We start from the raw sequence: 19,627 nt of genomic DNA, 5'->3' as shown, positions 1-19,627 counted from the left end.
AGACATCTGGGATTATGCCAGGATGAGGTAGACTAAAGAGCTGATTGGAGCTTCCCATTACTTACAACTCAGAATTAGTATCCCGGAAGTTAACCAACATCACCGCAATGCTTTCTAACTTGATTTCCTTTTCTCCAATGACATCCCCAAAAGTGGTAGAAGGCTGGAGTTATCCATGGCAAATCCTCAAATCAAAATGTCCCAATTTGTTTATGAACAAGGAGGTCATTCCCAATTTCTGAGCATCATCAAAACTTCAACACTGTTACCAAGCCCAAACTAAGCTTACCCACTTAAGATAATTATGTGATAATTAGCTTTTTAAATGCCAGGCTGGTATGTGTCAGTGGATTTAATTTGACATAGTCAATAATATTGGGATAATGAAATGCTGCTTCTAGTGAAGAGACTATGGGATGATGAAGGAAGGCAGGACAAGATTTAGGGTGGGGAAAGCCCAAGGAAGGTTGAATCCTTTCTTAATTATTTGAAAGCTGAATGTAAACCAACAGATATATCATTTAGGATAAAGTTTCCTTCTTATAACATAGAATGTTTTGATAGTAGATTGAAACTATGAATATAATAAATTTACTGAAAACTAATTAAAACAAAAATAAATTGCCTTAAGATACACTTCGAAATCACTCACTCAATTATTACTTCTATTACTTATATAAATTATGTTTTTTGTTTTTTGTTTTTTTTTTAATCTGGAAAGGAGAATGTATGAGACATTAAAGCTATCTGCAAATTGCTAAATTTTCTCTGTGGGTCCTTGGAGGTTGTCTCCAGAACCAAAAGAAGCAGGTAGATTTGGGTCCAATGTGAATATGGTCTTTCAAAGAGAGCATTCTAACAATGGCACAAGTAGCTTTCAGAGTGACCACCAGGATGTTAAAAGTATTTAAGGGGATTGTCTGTCACACAGTTAAAGGTAGATTCTTGCCTTCAATAGAACCATGTTTGAGATATTTTTAAGCACTAAGGAGAGATTTGCGGTACCTCTAGACATCCCTCCACTCCTGACATGCCAGATTGGGCAGAAAACAGTCAGATTAAGTTTGCTGTGTGTACTGTTATCCCTAAGTGTTGGGCAAGCATGTCTAAGCTGTGTGGTTCCTTCCTCTCTTCCAGGGAAGAAGAAGCACATTCCCAGAAAAGGGCTAGGCATTTAGGAAGAGTCATCAGAGCCACAGCCCCAGCAAAGGTGAGACTATTTGGAGTCGATTTGCCATATTTGCTTTCGAGATTATATTTGACTCTATATAGAACTGTTTATTTCCTAATTACTAGGTGAAGCCAACTCCTAAGAAGGAAGGGAACATGATTAAGTCCACGGTGGGCTAAATATCTCTTACAGCTTGTTCATAGGCCAATAACCTAACTCTCTGAAAACAGTTTGAGCACTGGCAGACGCAAGGAGGTGAAATAGGCCAGTGCGATGTCGGCCTTCCATGGCCATTTCTCATTCCTCCTGTCCTGTCTTAACTCCAAAAAGCCTTCATGGGACTGTAGCACTAAGTTCACATCTCAGAGTCCTTATTTATTGTCTGTGTCACTTGGACAATTTATGTATCTCTGGGTCTCAGTCTTTTCATCTGTGAAATGAAATGTGGATCAAATGAGAAACCAAGTTTAAAAAGCCAGATAGTGTTTAATATGTGTTAGCAGGCGTTCAATTCATTTTATGTCCTTTTTCTTATCTCCTTTTACTGCCTACCGTATATCTTTTCTAATACCTAGAGAATTCTCCTAATTCGATGAGAGTTGCTTGTTTTCATCTATTTTCCAGATTGGGATTCAGGCCACTATTTGTTTGAAAAAAGTGAAAAAAAATATTTTTAATAACAAATATTATGAAAGAAACTGCACAGATGCAACCCACCATTCTACTTTACAAATATTTTTTATTCATACAAAAATTTTTATTTATACAAAAAAAAAATCTATGTTCCGATTGGGGAAAATGTTTGGCCTACTATGTTTCACAATAGTTATTGACAAAGCTGGGTCTATCACCAGGTATTCTGACAAATACTCAGGATAATACCAGCAAATGATGTTATTCCAGGTCTCCTATGTAGCCTTCTTCTCCAGTATCTTTTTTTCTCTTCCTCCTTTCCTGTCCCTAACACATAATTAAAATGATCTGTCAGAGCAGGCACACCCAAATTGCTTTAACATCCCTGCTCTAACCAAGCCACCATCTTCCTCGTCAGTGTCACTCAGGAATGTGTGAGAACCTCAACCTCCGCAGAAAATCTAGTCAACCAAATTCTTTGCCTGGGCTCAACCAGTCTCACTTTTAAAACAGGAACACCCTCACCACTCAATTAGTCAGTCTGCAAATCCTTTATCCGAGCAAAAGGGAACTGCTTCTGTGTTCTACAAAATCTGTGGGGGTCAGAAGATTTTACTAGTAACTTTCAAATCTGCCTTTATTTGTCACATTTGGAGAACAGCTCATTCTGTAAGATTTTTTCTTCTCCTTCTCCTCCTCTTGTTCCTTTATGAAAACCTGATACATCAATAGTGTTTAAAAATTCAAAATACAAGCAAATGACATAAAGATAAAATACACATACCTCCCAAACCTAACAGACTTGCTATTTAAAAAATATTACTAGTTCAGTGTTTTCATATGTAGACCACATTTATTGAATTTTAATTAACTAGGATTTTTAAGAAGTAAAATTACAGAATTTTAAGATATCTCCGCCTCTCTGTTAACATTTTATGCCTGAGTAAGAATTTTCACACCTAGGCAAAGTTCTTACAGAGGCATGATTTGCTTCCTAGGAAACCACTTACTTATAGGTGAGGCAATTAATGTTTGGATGTGTGTGTTTCAGGTAATTTCTGTCTAGATTTTTACTTGTCTGTGTTTAAATAGATTCATGCAATTATACCCTGCTTTTGTTGGTATTTTTCTCTCTACTATAAATGAGAAAAATCTACCTACTTTTTATGTTTAGATTTCTTCCATCAAAAATTAACCCTGACACTCAAAATAAGGTGATCCACCTGTTCAAGAATTTTCCTCCAATAGAAATCCTTTTTCTTTTTTATCATCAATTTCTTCTTCACTAGTATGTCATTCTTTCAACTCCCAACTCTAATATCCAATCCATAACTAAGTCTTGTTAGGATTGTTTATAAAGTATATCCCAAATTTGATGTTTTTTTTACCATTTCTTTTTCTACCATCCCAGTCAGATTCTTCATAATTTCTGATCTCTAATGTATTTGCCCATTCAGAGACATTGGTTTGTTAACTGACTGATTGATTGATTCATTCAGCATTTCTCATTGATTTAGGTTGCCAGCTTTGTAAGATATAAGTTCATATGTGTGTACATGTTTCTGAGTTCTCTATTCTGTTCATATTAGTTTATTGCTTTAATAACTAATGAGGCAAGTTTCCTTTTTTAGTTCATCATATTTAAAGTTGATGTACCTATGCATATATATTTTTTTCATATATTTATTAAAAATTTAAAAAACTGTTGAGTTTATAAGAATATTCTACTTGAGTTCAGGAACCCAAGGTGATTAGGGATACAAAGGATTTATAAGTTAATTTGAGTAAAATTGGCTTTCTATAATATTAACTTGCTCAACTTAAAAGCACAGAATACCTTATCATTAATTTCTATAATTTCTGTGTATTTAAGAAATTTATAAAATATTTTCTATAGTGATTTTTATATACTTTGCTAATATCTAGGAAATTTGTAAATGTTTCCTATTTTGGTTGATATTTTATTGTTTATGGTATTTCTATCTGCTTATTATTGTATAGACAAATTTATTACTATAGTTTGATTTTATATTGGACAATTTTATTATATTTCTGTTAATTCTGATAATTTATTTGTTAATTCTTTTGGTTTTTTCTTTTCTTGGCTGTTGATCACATTATCTGCATATAATAGGAGATAAGAGGAGTTTTATAACTTCCCTTTCAATTTTATATTATATTATTGGCCAGAATCTAGAGTTCAATTGTTAAATAGTAGTGATGATAATGAATCAAACTTCCTCTCTCTGGTATTTCTAAAGTTTTTCTGTGAAGTATAATATTTACTGTAGGTGTTTTTCTACAAACTTTAGCAAGTTAAGAAAGTTTCTTTACTGTCTTAATTTTCTGAATATGTTTTGATCATTTTCAAATGCCTTCTCTGCAGCTATTGAAATAATCTTCTGATTTTTTCTTTGAGTCTATTAATGTAATAAATTTCTTGATAAATTTGCTAACGTTAAACAATTATTGTTTTCTTAGCATAAATCATGCTTAACCATATATTTTTCATATATTGTTGAATTTGAATAGTTAGCATTTTATTTAGAAAATTGAAACTATTTTCATAAGCAAAATGAGTCTACACTTTTTTCTTTTTAATCTTGTTTGGTTTAGGAATCAATAGACAATTACTCTGAACAGTGGCATTTCAGACTCTGGCTGAATAAGAAGGTTAGCAAATCTTTTCCTCAAAATGCAACTGTAAATCTAGGCAATTGACCAAAACAATCATAGGACTCTGGAAATTGATGAGCTGCCTATGTCAATCTAATGAGCGTTAAAGCTAGAAAAAATGCTAAACATTGTATTCGAACAATGGAAATTTGCAGTGTTCTTGCTTAGGGATACTGCCATCTTACCCCTGTTGCTTGCTTGGTGTGGAGGGCCTACCAAAGCAAGGAAGGCTGTGAGAGTCAGCAGTGGCACTTCCATTGTTGAAAGAGGCTTACATAATCTGGGTAAGTGGGCAACAATCGTACTCAGAGCTGTTTTCAGTGGAAGTCATAACCTTCATCAAGAGTAAGGATAATGGCCTGAAGTTGTAGCATGGTTGACTGGGGGAAACATTTTTTGGCTGAGTTTTCACACATTGCAGTAGAGGTCAAAGTGGGACCAAGCAATTCATAATCCTGGCCAACCACAAGGCTATGCACAATCACTTAGAAGACATTTAAAAAATTCTAGTGGAAAACAAATGCTGAGGTAGATGTAAAAATGTCCTGAACTTTGAGTGCCTTCTCAATACACGCAGGCCCATCTGCAGAGGGTGGAAACCTTACTGGCTTGAGGTGTTTGAGCAAAAACTGTCAATCATTGGCCTATCACTGAGTTATACAGATATAGGGCAAAAAACTAGAAAGCCAGGCTAAAAACAAAACAAAACTATAAATACTTTCTTAACGACACATCAACAACTGCACACTATGGGAGAACAAGAAATCAGAAAAATACAAACAAAAACAAAAAATCAAAAATAATCTTTACATTAAAATATTAGTTCTGAATCTCTATACTATATTATCCAAAATGTTCAGTTTTCAACCAAAAAATATGAAATATGCGAAGTAATGGGAATGTATGACTCATACGCAGAAAAAAAAAGTCAATGGAAACTGAGTGTTTCCAGGTTGGATTCAGGAAACAAAAACTTGAAGTAGGTATTTAAAAAGTATTCAAATTCGAAGATTTAAAGAAAAATATAATAATAATGAATAAAAGAGATTTTCAGTGAAAAAGTATATATTTGAGTTAAAACAATGGTTCTAACAATAATTCAAGACTGAATGGGTTTCAACTAAAGCAGTGTACAGATACATGTATCTCAAATAGAAATAGGAAATTCTGGACTTGAGGAGCACAATAACTCAAATGAAATATTCAGTAGAGTGGCTTAAAGTAGCTTTGAGATTGCATAAAAAAGAAATAGCAATGTGTAGAAAGATCAATACGTTAACAATGGAAGTATGGAGAGAAAAATACTGATGAAAAATAAACAGCTTGAGATAACAGTAAGCTTGCCAATACGAATAGAAATGTCAGAATTAAAGCAGAAAAAAATATTTGAAGAAATAATGGCTTAAAATGTGTCAAAGTTGATGAACACAATTAATCTTTGTATTTAAGAATTTCAACAAGTCCCATATAGGATAAATTCAAGGAGAGCCACACCTAAGCTCATCATGAAAAATGTTAAAATTAAGATAAAATTTTTAAAGTGGCAAAAGTAAAGTGACATAGTCTATATACAGTTTATAATTAACCACTGATTTTTCATCTAAAATAATGAAGTCTAGAGGGCAATGAAATGACATGCTCAAAGTGATGAAAGAAAAAAAATTATATCTACCAAAATTTTTCTATAAAAATTAAGGCAAATAAAGATATCCTGATATCAGTGAAATCTGAGAGAATTTGTTGCTACAAACCTGATTTAGATGTAGTAATGGGTTAACATGAAGTACTCTAAAAGTCATTTTTAAATTTTCACCTTCTTTTAAAAATATAATATTGTATGAAGCAATAATTATAATACTATTTTCTTGGGTATATAGATATTATATACAATAACTAGTGCAAAGGGGGATGGAGGAAATAGCCGTACTGGGGAAAATTATCTATATTTTACCTGAATTACATATTACTCTGTAGTAAATTGTGATAAATTAGAATTCATATTGTAATCACTAGAGAAACTACTAAAAATGACATATATAATAAATATATAAACTACAAAAAGAAATTTTAAAAACATACTAAAAATATTTAAGAAGGTGGTAGTAGATAAAAAACAAGAGCATATTGAAAACAAATAGAAACATAGCAAATACAAATATAACCATATTAATAATTATGTTAGATGTAAATGATTTAAACATCCCAATCAAAAGGCAGAGATTATTATCTGATTAAAAAGCAATTATAAACTGTCTCCAATACCTTAGATTCAAAGACAAAGACTTTGAAGTGATCAAAGGGTGAAACCGTGGCAAATATAACCATAAGAGAGCAGGATTTCTATATTACTACCTGACAAAATAAACATCAGGAAAATATTATTAGACACAAATAAGGGCATTTTATAATTTTAAAATTATCAGTGTATCGTAAGATTAAAGAATTATAAATATGTATGAACCTACTACCAGATGCTCAAAACATGAAATAAAATATGCTGTAACTAAAAGAAAAATACACAAATCAATGACAATAGTTAGAAATTTTAATACGCTGCTCTCAAAAATGGACAGAACTAGACAAAATATCACTAAAGACATACAATATTGAACAACACTATCTATTAACTTAACCTAAACTGAAATATAAAAAGTGCTCCCCCAATGAATGCAAAAGGTACATTCTATTCAAATAATAGTGGAACTTTCTTTTAGATAGATTACATAGTAGAATATAAAATATATCTCAATAAATTAAAAAAGAATTAAAGTTATATAAAGTATGCTTTCTGACCACAACAGAACTGAATACACAATAAAAAAGAAAGAAAGAAAGAAAGAAAGAAAGAAAGAAAGAAAGAAAGAAAGAAAGAAAGAAAGAAAGAAAGAAAGAAAGAAAGAAAGAAAGAAAAGAAATTATGGAAGTCCCCAAATATTTGGACATTAAGAAACTTACTTCTAAATAACTGATGGATCGAAGAAACAATTGTAAGAGAAATTACAACATAATTAGAACTGAATAAAACCAAAAGCACAATGATTCAAGACTTACAGGTTTCGGCAAAAGCAATGTGCAGTCATCTCTTGTTGGTATCCATGGGAAAATGATTCTAGAACACCCCACAGATACCAAACTCTGCAGATGCTCAAATCTCTTAGTAGGTCCTCTGTATGGGTTCCACATCTGTGAAGTTAACATAAACAGTGCCAACTGTAAAGAGATTTAAATACCCTAAATGAGAAAAGAAGAAAGCTCACAATTTAATAATCTAAACTTCCACATTAAGAAACTTAGAGAAAAAGAACAAACTAAACCCCAAGCAAGCAGAAGAAAGGACATAATGATTACAATAGAAATGAATGAAATACAAAACATAAAAAGTAGAAAAAAAAATCCAAAAGTTGTTTATTTGAAAAGATCAAGAGGCTGACAAACTTTTAGACAAATTGACCTAGGAAAATAAGAGAGAAGACAATAATTACCAAAATCAGAAATGAAATATGAAATGTCAATATATATCTTAGAGAAATCACAAGAATTATAATGGAATATTATGAACAAATTTATGCCAAAAAAGTAAGCAACTAAGATGAAATGGACAAATTCCTAGAAAGAAATTAATCACTAAAAACTGATTCAAGAAGAAATAAAAAATCAAAATAAACTTATAGAAAGTAAAATACTTAAATTTATAATTAGATAAAAAAAAAAAAAGAATAGCTTAGATCCAAGTTACTACACTGGTGATTTCCATCAAATACTGAAAGAAGAAATAATAGCAATCCTTTACAGATTTGTTTAGGAAATAGAGGAGGTGGTAGCACTGACCAGCTCATTCTATGAAGCCAGTATATTCTAATACAAAATACCAGTGGAAGATATCACAAATACAGAAAACTAGTGATAAATACCTCTTAAAAACACAGATGAAAAAATTCTTGATAAAATATTAGTGAACAGGATTCACAACATAAAAAGGATAAAACCATGACCAAGTGGGAATTATTCTAGAAATTTAAGTCCACTTCCACAGAAAATCTAATACATCAAATTGATAGAATAAAGGACACCACTACATGATCATTTCAATAGATGAAGAAAAAAGCACTTAACGAGATCCAACACTCATTTAAAATAAAAATTGACACAGAAAACTACCAATAGACAAAATTTCTCAGCTGGTAAAAGGCATTTATGAAAATCTGCAGCTAACATACTTAATAGTTAAAGAGTGACTACTTAGGTCTTATGACTGAGAAGAAAGCAAAGATGTTTGCTTTCATCACTTCTTTTCAACATACTACTTCTATTCAACATTCACCGGAAGGGTCAACCCAATATAATAAGGCAAAATCTCTTAATTAATTAAAGACATCCTGATTGGAAAGGAAGCAACTATAATTACAGGGACATAATTGTCATATGTAGAAAACCCTAAAGATCCACAAAAAGAAAAATTACTAGAACCAATAAACAAGTTTAGCAAGGTTTCAGAATATAAGATAAAAAAAAGAAACAATTGTATTTCTATATACTCACAATGAACAATCCACAATTTAAATTATTAATTTTATTCAAAATAGCATGAAACAATGAAATATGTAGAAATAAATTTACAAATGCAAGACTTGTACACTAAAAACTACAAAACATTGCTGAGAAAAAATGAAAGATCTAAATAAATTGTGAGGTAGTCCATGTTTACAGATTGGAAACTCAAACTGTCAAGATGGAATTCTCTCAAAATTAATCCATAAATTCAGCATATTCCCTATGAAAATTCTGGCAGACTTTTTTTTTTGGTAGAAATTGACAAATTGGTCCTATTTTTTATACAGAATTGTTGGACATTTAACAGTAACTGACTTCAAAACTTAAATATAAAGTAAGAGTGATCAAAACAATGTTATTGGTGCAAAGATAAATGCAGAAATCAATGGAATAAAATCAAGATACCTTACATTTTTGGTCAATTAATATTTGACTGACATGTCAAGATAAACCAGTGCTTGGAAAATTAGATATCTATAATCTAAAATAAGCTTAGATTTTTATCTCATATCATACATAAAATGAACTCAAATGATTATGGTCCTAAACCTAAGAGCTATAACTATAAAATTGCTAGAGTAAAACATAACAGAAAAAAAAATCATGAATTTGAGCTAGACAGAGTTTTTAGATTTAAAACCAAAAACATGATTAATGAACACAAAATTAATAATTTGGACTTTTCAAAATTAGAAACTTTTGTGCTTCAAATGAGATCATTAAGACAATTAAAAAGCAATTTCTGGTATGAGAGAAAATGTTCACATATAATACATTGGATAAAAGACTTCTATCCATAATACATAAGGACTTCTTACAACACACTATAAGACAAGTCAACTTAAAATAAGTACTACACTAAAGGTATATTAATGGCTAGCAAGCATGTAAAAAGATGATCCACTTTTTTTACTTAGGGAAAATACACAGTAAAACCATAATGAGGTACAGTTACACATCCACTAGAATGGCTATAATCTTAAAGGTAGAAAATATAAAATGTTGTTAGGGTTGTGGAACACTTACAGATTGCTGGGAGAAGTATACAAGAATGCAGAAACTTTGGAAAAGAGTTTGTTAGTTTTGAAGCAATTAAACATAAATTTATGCTTAATATAATATGCTATTTTTATAATGTTATGCATTATTACGATATGTTTAATATGATATGCTATTATGTTAAATAAAATGTAGCAAATTGAGGCCTAGGACTCTACCTCACTGAAGTAAAAACATATGTCCATACAAAGTTAGGTACATGAATATTCAGGGCAGCATTGTTTTTAATACTTCAAAACTGAAAATAATTCAAATGTCTGAATATCTATTGGTGAATGGATGAACAAAATGAACTAGATTTTTACAATGAAATGTTACTCAACAATAAAAAGAATGTACCACTGATACTCTTACAACATGGATGAACCTCAAAATTATTACACATAGTTTAGGAAGCCAGAATCAATTACATATTTATGATTCTATTTATATAAAATATCAAAGAAAAGGCAAATTTATAGAGTCAGAAAGTTCAGTGGTTGCCTAAGACAGGAGCTTGGAGCTGTGATTAACTATAAAGGGAAACTCTTGGAGTGACGGTAATATTCTGAAATTGAATTGTGATGGTGTACTACTCCATACAATTACTAAAAGTTATTTAAAATTTGTGAATAATATGCTTTCATTATATTTATATCCTAATGTTTATGGTTATTTACAATAAACATTGCAAATATTTTTTTTTATTTTCATGCTTCCTTTCTTTCTCTTTTATAAGTCATATTGGAAATCTATCAGCTTTTTTGTTAATCTTCTCTATTGTTTTTTTAATCTATGTCATTCATTCTTGTTTCTTTACATTTGCTCTATTGCTTATTTTATAATGGATTGAGCAATACCTAGTTCTTTAAATTTTAGCTTTTTAAATTTCATGACAAGGATATTTCCCTGTATTAATGATCATTTTTTACCTTGTATTATATCCTTTCTTATTCTGTTGTTTTAATATTTGAGTGCCTTTTAATTTTAATTTTTCTCTTGTGATCCATACACAATTTGATCTGATTTTTTTCAATTATCTTTTGTGGGTTTAGTGCATCTACATATTTTGTTATTCCTGTCATATCAGAAGTTGATTTTCCTAATTTTTCATACTTTCAGTTACCAGACTTTTTGTAAAAATTATTTTTAAAGTAGTTTCTTCCTTCCAGCTTTTTTTTTTATGGTGATTTAAATGTAACATATCTTTTTTTTGTTGTTCTTATTATGACTACTCTTAATCAAGTATCTATATCTATAGTTCTCACTATTGCTAATGTATATGTATGTTTATTGTTAATATCTCTATCTTCTCCCCTAATGTGTGTTTGTCTGCTCTCAGTACATTTTGTTAAAAATCCCCAGAACCTCCACAATTTTATTATTGACCATATTTTAGATTTGAGCTGCTATGGTACTTTCTCTCCATCTCTCATTGTTTCGTTTTTCATTAATTCTAGAAACGTTTCCTTTTATTCAAATAGTCTTCCTATTTTTGTTTACTCCCTTTTTGGGGACTTCTAATTTTATTTTTTATGTCTTTTTTTAAATTTTCTTTTCTATTTTAAATTAGTTTTTCTTTATGCCTTCTATAAGAGTTTCCTAATCTGATCTTCATTTAACAAATTCATTGTGTATTTGTAACCTATTTTTATTCTTTATATTAGTTTATTTATTACTATTTAAACATTTTTATACCTAAAGCTTCCTCTTTTTTCTTCCTTTATAAACTTATCTCTCTAAAGAATTGTTATGCTCTCAGTAAATTATTTTTTTACACATTCCAATAATTCTGCTTCAGTCGATACTGAATATTGTTCATATTATCATATTTTTATGTTGTTTTACTCATCGATACATAGAGATTTTTACTGCAGGATTCTATAATGTCTTTAGTTGTGTTGTTTTGTTTTGTTTTTCTGCTAAAGTGAAATAATATTCAAGGCCAAGCTTGAGTCGCTTTCTCTCCTGGTGAGTAAGAATAAGGAAAGGGATAGGCCCAGAGCTGAAGGGTCTGGAACCAGTGTGGAACACTCCAGTTTGCTGCCACTCCACTGGGACAGGACTCTATCTGGAAGCTCTCAGAAATTGTCGCAGTGGGAAGAGTGTCCTCTGTGGGCTATGAACCACCAGCCCTTGGGGTTCAGAGGGGGAGGAGGTGGTGTACTAAATGCTTGCACCTGTTCTCATTACCTCCCAGCTGGGCTTTTCATCTCCCCGTCATCACCCTGCTAACACCTGTGACCTAGTATGCTGCTGTTGATTTTGCTGTGAAAGAGTAGGGCAGTGATTGTTGAAGTTAGTGACTTTGATCCGTATTCCTGATGTTTCTAGAGTTTCTCCAGGAATTATTTTTGAAAGAAAACCAGCAGTTCTCCTGCTGTTTTCTTATGCTCCATCCATACTTCTTTCTGTTCGTTAAACAGGATGGTTTAGTTTCTATCACAAATCCCTTGTAATGGTAGTTATGTAGGCCTCGAATGTTCTTCCCTTAGATCTTTATGGTTGGCTCTTTCCCATTAATCTCACCTCACCTCAAATATTACATTGTAGAGAAATCTTTCTTGACATTATATTTTAAATAGCGACTCTTCTAGGTACTATCATATTGTGCAATTTATTTTCATAGCACTATAATTTAAAGTTATTTGTATTTCTTATCTATCTTTTCTCATCAGAATGTAAGATTATTAGATCATTCCATTTCTTTTTTCCTTCCTTCCTTCCTTTTTTTTCTTCCTTTTCTTTCTTTTGGCATGGCAATGTGATAGTCCAGTAGAATTGGACTGCATAATGGTTTTTGAATGTGTAATGGTTTTTAAAGAATAAATGAACAACCAAGTAAATAAAAATAACACATATGGCCATTATTTATCCTGTTTCACTCTGTTTTTTACTTCTTCCTCAGCATATGACATAAATATTGGGGTATGTTCTATACATTTTTTTTCTATTTATTTTTTCCTTTTAATTGTCTTCCAGAAGAGCTCTTTGATGTAATTTTCTGGTTCACAAATTTATTACATATTTATATCCATCCTAGTTGTATTTTTTGTATTGTATGTCATACTAGGTCACAGGTCTATATTCTAAATGTTTCATATCTATAACAACAATGTTTTTTATTATGGCAATAATGGCATCAAACATTTTATTTTTCAGTGTAACATAAAGAAAAAAAATCTGATTTTATTCTTTAATTTTAGATAGAAAGTAAATTCAAGTTAACTCTATACCTTTTTTAGATAGCTTATGTCACAATAGCAAGTTAGTAAATAATGTTTTGTAAGTATCCATTTGATCTTCACCGTAAATCTAATGTGGGTAGGGTGTGAATTCCCATTTTTCAGATGAGAAAAGTGAAGTTCAAAGAGGTGAAATAAGTGAACGGCAGATCTGAGATTTAAACACTAATATTCAATTACTACCCAGTACAGTTGTTTTTCTCCCCATACAAGTTCGTCCCTAAGTATATGTCATATTATTACAGTAGAGATTTTGGGATTTCTCTCGTTATCCCTAAAAGGTATTTAGTTTTATTGGCTTGACTGTTAGCAGAGAAGACATTAAGAATAACATTGGCGACAACAATAAATGGTTATAATGTGCTAGCCACTGTTTTAAGTGTCATACATGTATTAACATATTTAAATCTCTTTAGAATCCTCAGAGTTTGACAAAATTTATGCATTTTGCAAATGAAGATACTAAAGCACAGAGCAGTTAAAAATTTTTGAAATCACACAGCTAGCAAGTGACAGAGTTAGAACTGTGAATCTAGCAATCTGGCTCTTGATCACTACCTTAATTTACAATAACAGAAACTTTACTGCAGCTTATAGTTTATAGAGAGGGTTCATGTCCATTATCTACTGGACCCCAATACCACTCTGTAGAGAAGGGAGGTAGAATTTGATAGAAGAACAGGATAGTACTAAGCTTCAGAAAGGTGATTTGATCTACTTTACCCAAATAGCAAGTGACTGAAATTCTTTCTTCAGAAATCTAATTATATCTCTGTTCTTGAACCATGTTTTATTATCCAAGATTTTATTAGCTCACTTTGATCTCCTTAACATGTTTTTCTTCTGCAGTGAGTTATAGTTTTGTGGGCTTGAAACATTAACCTAATTATGTTTCTAAGAAATATTTTATCTTAGTATTTCAATATTCTTTGATTATGTCTCTTGCAGTTGAATTGCGATGATTTCAAGAAAGGAGAAAGAGATGGGGATTTTATCTGCACCTTTGATCAGGCAGCTGTCTGTGGCACGGATGGAAAAACGTACAGCAACAGATGTGCGCTGTGTGCCGAGAACGTGTGAGTATTCTTTGACGCAGGCTCTCTCCCTAAAGCATTTTCTTTGTATAATTACATGACACATTTTTTTCTTCTGGTCTTTAAGATAACAACCTGTTTTGTGGGAGTTAGTCATCCATAAATTATTAGGACTACTTCTCTTACTACTCTTAAAGAAAAAAATATTTACAACCCTTTAGATTTTACAGAGCACTTTTGTGTGCAGTTTATCTGATGGTTATCACTTCTCTGCCTCTATGAAATAGACAGACATATAATCTGTATCTATATACATATAGACACATACACACATGTATACACATGCATACATACACTGCACACATTTTTCTATTTATTTTCTATCTCTTTCTGAATATATCCTTTCTCACAGGGAATTATTTAATTATTAAGTGCTCAGTAATTCATAGTATTAGGGCAGGTAATCGGGATTTTTAATATTGAATTTCCCATCTATTCAACATTCGCCACATACTGAAGTATCTCACTGTCCTATATTATGTCCCCATTTTGGTTCTCTCTCCACCCTCAATACTAGGTTTGGTTATTGATTGTCTTCGACCAACAAGATAGCATACCTGCTTTGCAGGTTCTGGCTTGTGATATCAATCTCGAATTGTCTGCTCTTCAGTTTTTGCAAATATGACAACCGATGTTTGAGAAGGCTCGTAAGGCATATGATAAATACTCAGTCTTCAAGGTTCTGCAAGCTTTATCCCTCCTCTTAATAAGTATCTTCACCAAAACACAACTGCATTAAATCACGTGATCCCTCACGTGACTGCATTTTCAGAAATACAATCTAAAATTTCGCCTTCGACTCTCACCTGGATCAACATAAAAGAAACAGAAAACAAAAACAGATGTAGGAAGAACATACAGGATTTTTTTTTTACCAGATATGTGTTTTGTAACACTACCGCAAGCACACTGTTTATTTAGTTACTACTGTGTCTTATGTGGGTGATCCTGTAATAGATTCTTTAAATCTCTGGTTCAGATGAAACTTTCCCACTCCTAATTTCTGGTTTACTTCTTTTATTGTACAGTGAGGGTTATACTGCTCATTGTATTTCTTTCTTAGCTCCGTCTACTAGAAGACTCTGGAGTAACGTTAGAATTCAACTTTGTTTTGTTTTGTTTTCCTCAGCTATCTTTCAATATAACTTTTTTCTTATCACTTTTAACTATTTAGTTTTTTTCTTTATATTATTTGTATTGTATTTTTATTGTTATACAAATGCTATCATTGTAACTAGCCTTATCTTTTTTTGACAGTAAGAAGAGTATCTTATATTTACGGTTCTATGTTTTCAGATATGCTTTAAGCTCTATTAGGCTGAATAAAATTATTAGGACTTTAAGTACTTTCCTTGAAAAAACAAAATGTTGGTTAGTATAGCCTAAGTGAAGAATGGTGTAATAGGATGCTAGATACTATAAACTTGAATTTGTTTGTTTAAACAATGATCACATCAAAGGCAACAAAATTCCTTGGGGGGCATCTGGTATCTAGATACAAGTTTCCTTTTTGCCATGCTTCTGATATGAATCCCCTCTGGACATAGGGGGGAAAATACTGGAAATAATATTTATAGGTTTCACTATTATCAGGCAATCGATGTAATTCCATTCTGTTGATTCCAAGTTATAAACATAGGCTCTCATTAGAAAGCATTAAGTAAAAACTGCAGTGGGATCTCTGTTTTCAAGAGTAAAGGAGAATCACAATACATTTGAATGATGAGAAGTTCTGTGATACTAAACTATGTGTATACTCTTTTAATTCCAGTAAAACCAGGTCCCAAGTTGGCATAAAAAATGAAGGAGAATGTGAAAACAGTAATCCAGAGCAGGTGAGGACAACTGTCAGAGTGGCGGGAAACATCGGGAGGCTGACTTCTAAGAGAAAGAAGATGCTTTCCTCTTCCTTTTCGGTGGGGTGTTTGGAAGGAAGTAATTCCTGCCGTACTCGCAATGGCATATGCTTGTTTAAAGGAAAAGCAGTAGATCGTTTCAGAAACTGGAGCAGGTTACTTTGTAGTTAGACTTTCCGCTCTATTTCTGCTTTCCATGGACAGGAAAATAGAGAGGGAAGGAGGAAAAGAAAAAGACAGACAGACAGAAAAGAGGGAGAGAGAGAGGAAAAAAGGAAGGAAGGAAGGGGAAGGGAAGGGAAGGGAGGGGAAGGGAAGGGAAGGGAAGGGAGGGGAGGGGAAGGGAAGGGAAGGGAAGGGAATTGAAGGGAAGGGAAGGGAAGGGAAGGGAAGGGAAGGGAAGAGAAGGGAAGGGAAAGAAGGGAAGGGAAGGGAAGGGAAGGGAAGGGAAAGGAAGGGAGAAAGAAAGAAAAAGAGGGAGGGAAAGGGGAAAAAGAAGGAAGGAAGGAAAAGAAGACCACATGTGTGGTATAACGGGCAATGCACTTCAGTCATTTCACCTTAGTTGAAACCCCCTCATTCTCACTTACTGTAAGGAGACCTGGGCCAAATAACTCAACCATGCTGTACCAGTATTTCTGTATCTAAAAATGAGATTTGAATTAAATAGTTTCTTTTTTTATGCTAAAATACTGTGAGCCTGTGATAGTAGGAGAAGAAAGTGAATGTCTCATATGTCACATTTGACTTTTTCTAGCCAAATGATTTTTCTGAGCCAATTTCTAATATGAAGCTAGAACACCTGAGGTTACCTGAACCAAGGCATTTAGAACATATTTTAAATCTCTTTGTCAGTGTCACCCAGCAGATGGTCAGCAAGTTGAGGACAAGGACTATGTTCTACCTTAGTCATAGCACATAGTAGGTCATCCATATTTACTAATAAACGAATCAGTAAACGAGTTCCATACTTACCGATAGGAATAATACAATACCTACCAAGCTACTTCTACACGTCTATGACTGCTCTAGGTGGCTAGTGTGCATTGGACAGAGAGGCACTGAGTTCTATAAAATTTCTGAAAACAGTTGTTGTAAGCATTGTAATCAGGATGGCGAATGTCAAGTTCCTTCCCTGTTCTTCAGGATATATGTAGTGCCTTTCGGCCTTATGTGAAAGATGGACGACTTGGATGCACAAGGGAAAATGATCCAGTTCTTGGTCCTGATGGAAAGACACATGGAAATAAGTGTGCAATGTGTGCTGAGCTATTGTAAGTATCATCATCTTTGAGCAGGCCAAGTAGGTGGCCCTGATGAGGGTGCACTTGGTTACTGTCCTGAGAACCACTGCACAGAGAGATCAAGGCCTTTTCACGAGGCATGCAGTCCTTTTTGTAAGATGGAGTAGTCCTTGCTCCCAGAGTGGCTTTTCTCTTTTTAATTCACATCATCAGCTGAAGTTCCTTGCAAGGAGTGGATTAATGATTATGTTAGTTATTACATTCAAAACTCTTAGTTTAATTACAATGACTTGAAAATACATAGTATTTTATAAGGTACAATGTTTTAAAATTTAAGAAGTACTTTCAAATGGAATGACCTATATTAGTCATTTGACATATATTACTTCATTTGGGTATGAATAGAGACTCTTACTAAAAATGATAGTCTTAATTAACAGAGTAATAATATAATAATAATAATAATAATGTTATATGGCTGAATTCATTATTAGTATAAAAGGTGGACTTCTATGAAAGGGGGACCTATTGGGTGACTCTTTCTCTGACCACCTGACATGGCTCTGAGCATTGAGACCCAGATATAAGTACAATCCAATGAGTCTGTAATATTCTGGGTGTTAAACAAGGTATAGACTCTCTGATCTGTATGTCAGCAAACCTTAAAGTGCTCTATAAATCTTTAGATCTTTAAATCAGGATAGAGTAAGATTTACAGGTTCATAAACTTCACACCTGCCTTTGAAAATTACAGTGCACTGTTGTAGAATTCAAGTGCAGGTCCTATCAAGTTTATAAAACAATGATTATAACTGCTTTCCAGACAGGAAACGGTCTGATATCCACTTTCTTATCCAGAAGACATGCACTTTTAGTGTTCAAACCTGCACTAATTCTGTGACTTTCCTTTTTAATGTATAAGCTAAAAAAGAGAATCCGACCTCCCTAACTCCTAGTTTCTTCCTCTGCAGAACTAAGACAATAATGCCTATCTCAGGATGAGTCTGCAATTATATATAATAGATATGAAGGACTTAGAAGCAGAACTCCATGTAGCTTTTGATAACAATGATGCTTTCACATGAAGGCAAACAAATACTTTACAAGATATAAAAAGCTATACACAAGGGTGTGGATGACAGTATGTCAAATACCCAGTTTGGTTTCACCCTTGTCACAGCATTGTTCTAAAGCCCTTGGTTCTGCCTGTTAAAGGGAATTTTCCTGACAGTCTTCTGTTTGTCAATCAAGGAGTCACGCCTATCCAGTTTTACAGAACAAAGCTTCTAATTGACTGTCAGTGAGTGAGTCAGTTTCACTCCCTTCCTTATCTTTAGCAATTTTCAAGCTCTGACAGTCAAGACAGAGAAAAGCTTGTCTCATGCATTGGATCATCTTAACAAACTAAGGCAAGGATATGAAAGTGCTTAGCCCAGAACCAGACACTAAAAATTTGATGGAGTCATAAACTGACCAACTGTTTTCTTTCTTAACAGCTTAAAAGAAGCTGAAGAAAATGCTAAGCGACATGATGAAACCAGAATTCGACGAAGTGCAGAAAAGGTAAATTATTCACCCATACAATTTGGTTTTTGTGGCTATAAATATTAACAAACTTATGCTTGACCATCTGAGGTAATTTAATTTAATGCTGTCATTGTCCTTCATTGTCACATGAAATTTTTTCCTTTAATTTCACAATTCCTCAATTGACAATTCCTAGTATGTTAATCATTAAATTCAAATTTAAAACTGGTATTTCCCGCCTCATGCTCAAAATGTGCAATTTCCTTGCGACAACATGGGTGGACCTCGAGATAATCATGCTAAACGAAATAAGCCAGACTGAAAAAGTTGAAAATCACATGATATCACTTATATATGGGATATAAACCTAAAAGCAACAAGTGAACAGGACAAACAAACCGAGACTCATGGACATGGACTATAGACTAGTGGTTACCAGAGGGGAGGGAGAAAGTGGGAGGCAGACAGGGTAAAGAGGGTCAAATATGTGGTGACAGAAAGAATCTAACTATGGGAGGTCAATACATAGTGTAAATATATATATGCCTTACTGTTAAAGTGTACAGCTGAAACTTATTGGATTTCATTAACT

General features: G+C 32.7%; 1 protein-coding gene across 4 annotated transcripts in view; it reads left to right on the top strand.

Annotated features, from left to right (window-relative positions):
- Positions 1 to 19,627, top strand: part of SPINK5 (serine peptidase inhibitor Kazal type 5) — a 118,146-nt gene that overhangs the window by 57,092 nt on the left and 41,427 nt on the right. For all 4 annotated transcript variants that reach the window (XM_036225013.1, XM_036225014.1, XM_036225015.1 and 1 more), the window contains 5 exons: positions 1,138 to 1,210; positions 14,263 to 14,390; positions 16,180 to 16,243; positions 17,411 to 17,538; positions 19,005 to 19,071. In XM_036225013.1, coding sequence (XP_036080906.1) covers positions 1,138 to 1,210; positions 14,263 to 14,390; positions 16,180 to 16,243; positions 17,411 to 17,538; positions 19,005 to 19,071 — 460 coding nt within the window. The remainder of the gene's footprint in view (positions 1 to 1,137; positions 1,211 to 14,262; positions 14,391 to 16,179; positions 16,244 to 17,410; positions 17,539 to 19,004; positions 19,072 to 19,627) is intronic.

The sequence above is a fragment of the Rousettus aegyptiacus genome, unplaced genomic scaffold (assembly GCF_014176215.1).
Source record: "Rousettus aegyptiacus isolate mRouAeg1 unplaced genomic scaffold, mRouAeg1.p scaffold_m13_p_7, whole genome shotgun sequence".
In the NCBI taxonomy this organism is placed as follows: domain Eukaryota; kingdom Metazoa; phylum Chordata; class Mammalia; order Chiroptera; family Pteropodidae; genus Rousettus; species Rousettus aegyptiacus.
Note: the sequence above shows the minus strand (reverse complement) of the source record. Positions and strands in the feature narration are given on the sequence as shown.